Source organism: Gavialis gangeticus, unplaced genomic scaffold (assembly GCF_001723915.1).
Source record: "Gavialis gangeticus isolate Ggan-Ray unplaced genomic scaffold, GavGan_comp1, whole genome shotgun sequence".
NCBI lineage: Eukaryota > Metazoa > Chordata > Crocodylia > Gavialidae > Gavialis > Gavialis gangeticus.
In genome coordinates this window covers 151,663,596-151,674,132 of record NW_017729025.1, presented here as the reverse complement: position 1 = coordinate 151,674,132, position 10,537 = coordinate 151,663,596, and the positions used below count along the sequence as shown (strand labels likewise).

General features: G+C 42.3%; 1 protein-coding gene across 1 annotated transcript in view; it reads left to right on the top strand.

The window, feature by feature from the left end:
• Positions 1-10,537, top strand: part of TSPAN4 (tetraspanin 4) — a 497,083-nt gene that overhangs the window by 468,302 nt on the left and 18,244 nt on the right. Inside the window, exon 4 of the mRNA XM_019519772.1 lies at positions 593-694. Coding sequence (XP_019375317.1) covers positions 593-694 — 102 coding nt within the window. The remainder of the gene's footprint in view (positions 1-592; positions 695-10,537) is intronic.

The window sequence follows — 10,537 nt, the reverse complement described above, 5'->3', positions numbered from 1 at the left end:
CGGAACTTTCGGAAGTTAACCCCATTTCTGGTATTTTAAGTTATTCATTTAGGTAGCTTAGCAGCTCCATTTGGCTACTGCACCCCAGTGTCCTATTCATCCGTAATCTTTCTGCATTATAGTTTACCCTCACAGCCTCACCACCAGTCTGCATCTTTCTCTGCCAATCCTGCTGTCACAAATAGGTGCAGTGGCCACTCAGAAGAAGGAGCAGCAGCTTCCAAATGTGCTTGTGCAAACACCATAGGGAATATAGGAGTATATTCAATAGGCCAACTCCAAACCCGCTAACCTTAGGGATGGCTGAGAGGGAGGAAGAAGAAGGCTGAGACAGAAAAAAGGACTTGCTTGTCAGCCATGAGTTGAATGATAAACAACAGTTCTAAATGTAAGGGCAGCACCCCGTTTTCTCAGGTGCTCAAGTACCTAGTACTGAAGTGAAACATTAGCAGTTTTGTTCCTGGTATAAGTTTGGCTCAGATCAGTAGAAGCTCACTACCTGAACTCTCATGCAGAGATCATCCTGTGGTGGGACACTGAGAATTTTAATGTTCTGTGTGTTCATATTCAATGTCATTTCTTTTGTGTTTAGATTGATAAGTATGCTCAGCGGGATCTGAAGAAAGGGCTTCACTTGTATGGGACAGATGGAAATATTGGCTTAACTAATGCGTGGAGCATCATTCAGACAGATGTAAGTCTGGAAAGTAATTTTGTTTTTCCTCTTCTCTTCTTTCTAGTTTCTGAAGTGGTTTGGTCATTCATATGCTAACCCAGGAATTTGCAACATGGAGTCAAACATAAGTCATTGCACCGTAGGCTCGTAGTGGTAGAGATTTTGATGTTTGTCCCCTGCCTAGCAGCACCTGCTATTCTGACTATTTATATTATGATGGTCCCTGAAAGGCAATCAATACAGCACCCCATTGATTTGGGAGTTTTAGAAACATAGAAAAAACTGTCAAAGGCACAGAGGGGAATGAGGCAACAAAACTTCCACATTATATGAATGGGAGTTGGGTGTCTAAATCTTTTGTGCCCTTTAAAAAAAACTAAACTTTTTATAAGAAATATAATGTAAAATGTATCTGCACCAAAGAACTTTCAAGAGCGCCAGCAATCTGGCTGGGGTCTTTTGACACTGCAGCAGTACAAATAGTTACAAAACAACTGAAGGTGTCACTTAGCTCAGTGCCATTCTGGGATTGGGTTTAGTAGGGAGATGTTTGCTTCTGAAGTATCTGTCCAAGGCAGAGGCAATAGTCACATAGAATGCTTACAGACATAAAAAAAAAAAAAACTCTCCCCAAATGGTGCTTTACTAGAAACTCCACATGCTCCTGCATCAAGCCCAATGCATGACCAGAAGAGGCATCACGTTAGTCGAACCCACATCTGTATAGATTGGGTGCTTTAGTGATGCTTTTTGGGGCTTTTATCTAATAGCTGAATGAATCACCTTTAGATAAAAGTGCCAATAAAACCCACTGACGCATCTGATCTATACAAATGCTGCAGAACCAGGTCGAACTAACATGCTACTGCTTTTGGTAAAGCCTGTTTTTGGTATTTTTCATGTCTGTCAACAGCCAACATGCCTTCATGACATAGATGGTGCAGTTACATCTTTGGATGTCATTGCTCCCTCCCTCAGCCCTATCCTTTCTGTGACTGCAAAAAATGTTACATTTGAAACACCTTTCTGACTCTGAACAAAAAAAAGAGGAAGCACGGGTGGGAAAAAAAAAAGAGACATGATTTTCTACTTTCTCCATATCCTGCAAAAGAGAATGGAAACCTCTTAACTCAGTAGCAAAAGACTGTCAGTGAATCTGATTGAAAGATTCAGAAGTGAATTCCCAAAGAAAAAAATGTCCAAATATATTTAGAAACAAGTCATAGACATATCTTAGTTCGTCCTCCTCCATCCCCTTGGTGTTTCAGCAGTGTTCCCTACAGTATGTTCTCCACTACTTGTTACAGAGTGGCTAACTAAATTTTTAATTTACTTCTTGTTTTATATGATTCTTTCCTCACTTCCCCTAGGAAACAACTTGAGCATGTATAATGGATCCGTAGTTTTCTAGGTCTTAACTTTTAACTTTCCCTAGCTCAACTACCTTCCCATTAATCTCCTTTCTGTAGTCTTGAAAGTATCTAAATGCTTCCTCTCTTGCTATATGGTATGTTATGATGTCACCTAGCTACACCACACAGTCTGTTTAACTTCTGATCAATTAATTCTTGACGATTTCTGTTGATTCTGTGTGAAATCTTTCTGATTGTGTTGGCATTTTTATCCGTCTTTGAGACAAACCCCTAGCCCTACTCCAGCCCCGTTGGATTAGAAAGCTAACAAAGTTAAAAAGCTGCCTTCAGCTTTGTGCCAGGAGATTCCTCTGAGGCTGATCTAACTTAAACTAGATGCAAAACTGGCACTTGGTTGCTCCTGGGATTGGATTAGGGGTTTCACAGTTCCCTTTCAGTATGCCATTGTTCTGGCCTTTCGTCTTTAGTTACACATTCAAAATGGCCTGTAATTGGAGTATCTTTCTACTAGTGACATATATCCTTTCAAGCTGTGCTCTGCAGCCATGAGTTCAAGGACTGTATTTTTCTGAAGGCTGAGATTCCAGTGTATTCATAAGACTCCAGGAGCAGGCAGCTTGGTAGTTAAGAAAAAGAAAAAGAACTATCTCTAGTGACCTTGACAGCGTTTGAAGTCATAAAATCCCCCCTGCAGATTCAAGAGCATGAGATACTCACCCATCTCCAACCTAAACGGTTATGTACTACTGCTTTCTGCAGTCAAACAACCAAGTCATATTCAATTTAGAAACAGGCACACTTCAATATTGTTGTCAAAATTGAAGCTAAGGGGTGGAAAAGGAACATCTGTACATGAGCACAGTCAGGATTCTCCTCTGCTTTTCTTTCCTAACTGCACATCCAAAATTCTCCAGAGGTGTTGGCCAAGTGTGGCAGAGTACCTTTGGTGCCTGCCACTTTAAGGTTTGAGAACAGGCAGCAGGCAGGTGTGGGTTAGCCTTGATGAGGCTAGCACATGACCCCAGGAGGGCCCCGGGATTGGAGGAGGGGGTGGAGCAGCCTCCATTTTAACCTAGGCCCTCAGAGCTGGAGCAGCAGTTGGCTGCTGGCAGCCAGACAAGCAACATTCAGCTGAGCTACTCCTTGGAACATCTGGGAGGTAAGGGCAGGAACTATGGGAATGGCAGGAGGCTCGTGGTCCTGGTATGACTGAAAACTGCACCCTGCTGGGGACGGGTGGCCTGGTGGGGCTGTTCGTGGTGGAACAGTCCCCCAGAAATGCCAGGCCAGTTACTTCCCTGGTTAAAGGTTGGTAAGGATGCCTTAAAACCCCAGCCTCTGCATCCTGGTGGGTTGCCCCAAGGTAGGGACAGGCATGGAGCCAGGTACAAATTAGAGAGAGGCACCTGAACCAATAGGGTGAAAGACCCCAATGGCATAAGGTCAGGCACACCTAGGAAGAGTTCCCTGAGCCCATAGGGTGGAAGACCCCCCAGTGTTGGGGGGGTGGGGCAGGCATACTTAGGAGAAGTACCTGAGCCCCATAGGGTGAAAGACTCCACTGGCCCCAGTGAGGGGGCAGAAGTACATGTAGGCCCACATAGAGTTGGGTGTATGCTGGCAGCCTGAAGTGCTGTGCGTGAGAGGGGCCAGCGGCTGAGTTAAGCCCGGAGTATGGCATAAGGCTATGGGTCATGTAGAGTAAGGTCTGTGACCGTATGGCCTGAAGTGCTGCATGCACCCCGGCTGGAGAGTGAGTAGGGAAGCCTGAAGTGCCCAAGGGGAACCTGAAGTGCTGCATGGAGTAAGGCAGGTTGAGAGTGGCCCAGGAAGGGGACAGTATGTGAGAGGCCTGATGAGAGCAGGCAAAGTACAAGAGGTCTGGTGAGAGAGGGTGGTGTGAAAAAGGCCCAGTGGAGGGCAGTGTGTGCGCGCTGCATGTTAGAGGCCCTACAAGGGGCAGGATTTGGCCTGGCTGTAGGCCGGAGCTATTCATTAACTTAGGTTGTCATCTGTGAGGCATGGGACACAGCAAAGTGAGGTTGGAGCTGTGTATAATGCCCTTGTCACCAGGGCAAGCAATGGGAAGCCTCCCACCTTAGTGACATCTCTCATAATTATTATGATCGAGGCATAGCAGGCAAGGAAGGCGGGTGGTTAACACAGAGACAGGCAGGCGGGCCAACATTGTGATCTGGCCCTGAGATGGCCACCTGTCACACCAGGACTTAAACATAATACTTCCCCCACCTCCCCATCTAGACTTTGTTCCTTGTTACAGCATTTTCAGATTTGCTCAAGGGGCCACTGGCTCTAAGGATGGAGTTCTTCACCTCAAGATTGTGTGAGCTGATGGATGAGCCCATCACATTTTTTCCCTTTGGTACCCAATCAAACTATACTGTGATAAATCAGCCTCTTCACCCTTCATTCTGCTTTTGACACTGAGTTGACATCTTGAATTATGCTCTCTTTAGTTTAGCCTCTGTTTAGGTGCACAGATACTACACCATACAGCAGAAGATGTCTGGCAAGCCTGGTCAGGAAGGGCTTAGAAATGGCTTTTCTGAGCCACAAAGAGAGTAAAAAACAAAATCTGAATTGCTGTAAGAGTGAACTGGGAGTTCTTGGTTCAAAGATGTGTGCGTGATATATGGAGTCAACCATCTGCAGTCTCTGTGTTAGACACAGAGGGTGCTGACAGATGTGCAGCTCCCCATTCTAACTCATGGCATTTCACAGAAAGTGCCATAAGCTAGAGCACCCCCTCTACCATGCCCCACTACAACTTTCAATGTTGGTTCAGGGGGGAGGGAGGAGGAATTGAGCTCCACTTTGGAGCCAATCCAGGAGGACCTGCCTGTCTGCAGACTCTGTCCCCTAGCCCTGCTCAGCCCCCCACTCCCCCACTCCTGTGCTGTCTGCAGGGTGGGAGGGGAGAGAAGGGAGGAGACGGAGCTCCAGATTGGGGTTCACCTTGTGTGAGGTGGAGCAGGGGGAGGGAGGGTTTCAGGCCTGAGTGCTATAGATTGGTACTGGCAGAACTACATGGGAAAGAAGCTTGTATATTTCTTGTATATTCCAAGGAAGTTGAGTAGTCTTCTAAAAGTTTGCCTCCTACAGTCATGGTACCTGGATCACAAGTATCTATATTACTAAATTTCATATACAGTTTCAGGTTGCAATGTTATATGACTTTGAAGCCAGTCATCTTAAAAATGCATATAATAAAGCAGGTTTCATTGCAGTAACCATTTCATTTCCTGTTCATTTTTTTTTCCTGGCAGTAATAGCACATTTGGAAAAAAATATAATTTTACCCTATTACTAAGAATCAGCTGTCTAGTTACAAATATTTCATTGACTCTTGGTTTAAATAAAAAAACAAAAAACCGCAGCACATACTGAAAATATAGAAATTAAACTTCCTGCTGGTGTGATTATTTTCCTGCGTGTGTGTCTTGTTGTTTTTCCTCCTTCTCAACCCCAACAATTCCATATGGAAGGGTCATTCTGTTTCTGTTAAGAGGATCTCAGCACTGTCTATGCATTAATGATCAAAAATGGACTGGATATTAACTGCTTATTGGGTAAATACTGCATGGGTTCCCAGCAAAATTCAGTAGGAGGATTAATCTGTTTGAAATATAAATATTTTTGAGATCTATTAGATGTTTTACCCAGTTAAATTTTAATTTAAAGAATAACATAATATTCTTAAATATTGAAGAAAAAGCTATTTGTTTCCCCTACTAATATTAGTTTTTGCAGTGAAAGGTAAATTGTCTGCAGTGTCATCTGAAAAAGCATTAGATGTATGTTGAGGGTAGGAGAAGGAATCCTTTTTAGTGTTTTAAGTTTGGTACAATTAAAGAATAAAGAAGCAAATCCTATTATACGTATCAAAGAGGAAATTAAGAGATGAATTAATTGCAGTCTTTAAGAACCAACATTGGTGGGATGAGAGCTTCTGAAAGCAGAAAGTTCCTTAAACACGGTAAACAAAGTATAACAAGATCTAATGACTGGGCGCCTAAGGTGATAAAATTAGACTAAGAACAAGGTGCACATTTTTAACAGTGAGGATAATTAACTATGGAACAATTTAAATAGGGATGTGATGGAGCTTCCATCACATAATGTCTTTAAATTAAGACCAGAAGTGTTCTAAAAGGGATGCAAGTTATGGGCATTATGGAGGACTCACTACTAAGTAATACTGTATGGGCTGCATTGTGCAGAAGGTCAATGTAATAGTCCCTTCTGGCCTTAAAGTCTAGTAAAATGTGAAGAATAACTTGAAATCTTTAGTTGAAAGGTTTACTAGGTATTATATTTTGGGAAGGAGCCCAAAAGATAATAGGAAAACTCCATCTTACACAGCAAGACACAATAGTGTTAAATCTCTCATTTTCTAGCATGGTAACTGCAAGATTCATGTGCATTGCTTTGACCATGCTGTAGTTTTTTATATGTGCAGAGTCTCAGTGCTAGGCAGAGGGGAGGACGATAAAAGGCTGCCACAGATCAGTTTTTACCGCTCTACTTAATTGGTTTTCACACTTATCCTTCAAAACTATTTAGTAACAGGCTGTTGCAGTGGTATAGCAAGAGCAAATCCCAATATAGTTAATTATGTAAAGCACTTTGCAGATGAATAGGACTATGTAAGTGCCAAGTTTCTCTTTTTTTTTCCTTTGAACAGTAATTTGTACCCGTGACTTGCCTAACCAGTGGACTGTAATCACTTACAGAGGAATTAGGAATATGTAGCACTTACTGAATAGATCCCAGCCCAGGCATACTGTCTACAGTAGCCTTGCTGCTCCTTAGGGATTATTGACAGAAAATCCGTCAGAGCCAATCATCATGCCATGTAAGAGATGAGTTCTCAGCATTCCTGTCTTGATGGAGCTGAAGCAGTCACTGATTTGGTAATAGGCCGGGCACAACCAAGGATGACAAACATCAGCTTCAGAAAAGACACGAGCATTAGCAGGCACCTTTATTGCACCCTTTCTTCTCCCTCCTCACTCTCACTCACATTCATTGTAAAAATATCACTCAGAGTTTGAACAGAAGGAAGATCTTGTAGGATCTCACCAGGAGAGGCCTAGAAACATCTAGGCTTTCCAACATTTCTTCATTTTTCTTATCTCTTTTCTAGGTTTAGACAGCAAACTCAGGACAGGAAGGGTTCTTAGTAGGAGTATTTATAGCACCTTCCAGAACTAGGGCCTCTCTATGATATGGCATGATATTTAAAGCAGGAAAAACTAGTTTTGCCAGAAACACAAACCCATCTAGTGGCTGCTAATCTGGAGTCTCTGTGAATTGGCCAATCCAAATTAGAAGGGAATGCCCTAAAGCAATGAAGACTTACAATACAGATGCAACAGCTCCTGAAGGGTGGTGATTATGATTTTTTTTTTCTCAAGTGTGAAAACCTTGGGCAATCTTGACATAAGTTATCAAGTTCTTTCTTTTTTCAGAGTAGAAGGGGGGGAAAATATCAGAAAGTAATAAAATATTCATGCGGCATAAGAGGTGTTGCTATATTTATGCTCTGGTTGTTTCCTATCTTTTAAGATGAACTAAAGACAGACTGGGTTTCTAGTGGGAAACCTAAAGGTGCCTATATACATGCATCAAGGGTGCTCTCATGTGCTGTACTTACGGCGCGTCGGAGCAGACTCAATTAATTGAGTCTCCTGGAGCATGGTAATTACCAAACATTCAAGCTTTAGTTAAAGTGCCCCTACCACCATTTTTCAGTCTGATGCTCCAGGCGCTTTAATTAGAGATGTGATGCTCTAATTAATTAGAGACATGATTAATTAGAGGTATGATGCTCCCGGCACTTTAATTAGAGCAGCTCTTGGAGCCTCTCTAATTAAAGTGCGTACCTCCCCACCCCACCTCCTGGAGCACCTGTATAAATGTCCTAAGTGACCCAGATCAAAAGAAATATTCTGCTGTAGGTGTATAATAATCACAGAGTAGTACTGACTTACACTAACCAAAATAGGATAAAAACCCCCAAATGTGGACATTATGGGATCATGTTTTTAATGTGAGAAATAGATCCTGACAGTTCACATACTAGTGAAGAGACATATGGACAGCTGTAGAGTCTGAATTCCTTTGGTGATCCAGGGAAAATGAACAGCACAGGTAGCAGCAGTGCAAACATCACCTCAGTTTGGGCTCTTTTCTCCAGTGCCTTATACTATGATCAGTCACTTACAATCATGTACAAAAATATACCAAAATCAGAATTGTCACATTACCCTTCCTCTTTGCATGGGTGTGAATAACTCTAACAAGGACAAGGCAATGGCAACCTTCCTCCCCTCCTTTCCAGTCTCTAGAAGTGAAATGTTAATGTTTCCCTCCGGTTTGTTCAGCCTTGATGGTTCTTCTTGGGATATAGATACACTAGTGAATTCCCTGTCACAAATAGATGAATTAAAATAACAAAAACAAACAGATTTCACTTTTAATCAGGGATTACTGTGTAAAACAGTGATTCTCAAACAGGGCGCTGGTACCATGGTGCACTGCAAGATCCTTTGAAGGGTGCTGTGAGGTCTGAGAAGATAAGCAGGTAAGTGTAGGCTCAGGTTCCTCTCTGTCTGACCACTCATCCACCCCAGCTTCTTGGTCTCTCTGAAAGAGTGGAAAGCATTGCAATCAATAAATTAGTTTTTGAAATGGGGTGCTACTTAATTCACAAAAGCTTTAGAGAAGTGCCTTGGGTCTAATGAGAGGTGTCTTGAGCCAAAAAAAGCTGAGAGTAAAATATTGTTTCCTGGCTGGTAGCTCTTTTGAGTGCCTGTAGATGTGTGGGAAGGCTACTCCAATGCACTGTAATTACAGCGCATTGGAGCAGACTTGATTAATCGAGTGGAGTCTGCTGGAGTGTGCTAATTAGCGTGCCTCCAGCAGCCTCCATGTCTCTTGTATCAGTGTTCCCATGCTTCAGAATGGCGATGGAGATGGTTTAACTAAAGCTTTTTTAACAAGCTTTAGTTGAAGTGGCCCTTTCACCATTTTGAAGAACTGGGACACTGATGCACAAGACTCTGAGGGCACTTTGATTTAAAGCAGTTTTCAGACCCACTCTAATTAAAGCACCCCACCACCACCCTCAGAGCACATGTAAAAACCCCCTTTATGATCTTTATGAGACATTTTGTGTTTACCTAACCAGTCAGTAATTGAACTGTTTGAGAAATATGTGGTGAAAAGCAGAAGGAACTGAATTCAGCTCTTACTGTTGTTAATTCAAAGTAGTGAAAATCCACACTTATATCAACATGAAAGGTAAAACTTTGACCCACTATAGTTTTCCCTTGTGTGGTTGGATACCACATATACATGCCAAAGATAATTCAGACTGCCCAAAAACAATATGTGATTTAATAAGGAATGTTGACTTCTCAAATATGAAAACCCTCTCACTGACACTACTGGCATTACTAAAGGAAAGCAACTTGCAGAATGTCTTTGTCCCCAGTTCTTCTCCATTGTCACCTTCATGATAACCCAGTATATTTGCTTAAGCTCTGCTCAAGACTGGATGCCAGAACAATCTGCTTTTTCATTTGCATTCTTGAGGCCATATCCCAGCCTGAATGATTTTAGCGGGCATTTGCCACAGAGAATATGGCTTTGCCAAAGAATTTTTTTAAACACTGATTCCACTTTGTCTTCCATTCTAGGGTAGCCAGTAAAATAGATACAGGCCCTGAATAATAAGTGTACACCTTCTTTATGTTTCATGTCAGTAAGATAGAAGCATTGTGCTAGTTTTAATTATGAGCACTAAATATCCCATGCTAGGGCAGCAGTTGCTTGTTAACTTGGAAACAAAGTTATCTGGGAGAAATGCTGCATCCTGTAAATACATCATGGAAGCCTCAATGCTTTTTAAAGCTTGTTGGTTGGCAAAGCTCTCCCCAACAACCCACCCTCTAAACAGCATATTGGGCAGCCGCCTGCTGTCTGAAGTTCCTAGATACTGATAAAACATTTGGGAGCTTTTCCCTACCCAGCCAGACAAGCAGTCAGTGTGGGGTGGGGATGTGATTGGTGTGCCTTTAACAAAGGAGAAAGATTCAGTGTTGTGGTTTTTCAAGAGATGAAGCCTCCCACATAAAGGAAATCTTTTTAATTAAACAACAGATATATTCATGAATAGGGATATAGATTTAGATCCCCAAGGGTGTTTAGGCACTGTTCCTAATGAGGCAATTAGAAAATAGAGTGATACCTAAATTCACTGTGCAGGTGCCACTGATATCCACTGCTTCAACTCTACACATACTGAAGAACATGGACACATGACAGATTTACACCGGTGTAAACAAAGAGTGGGCACATGATGTATAGATCTATACTGACATAACTTACTTAAATCCAGTGTAGTTACTCTAGCAAAATTAGGAGTGTACCTAATTATGCCAGTATAAATTACACCAACGTA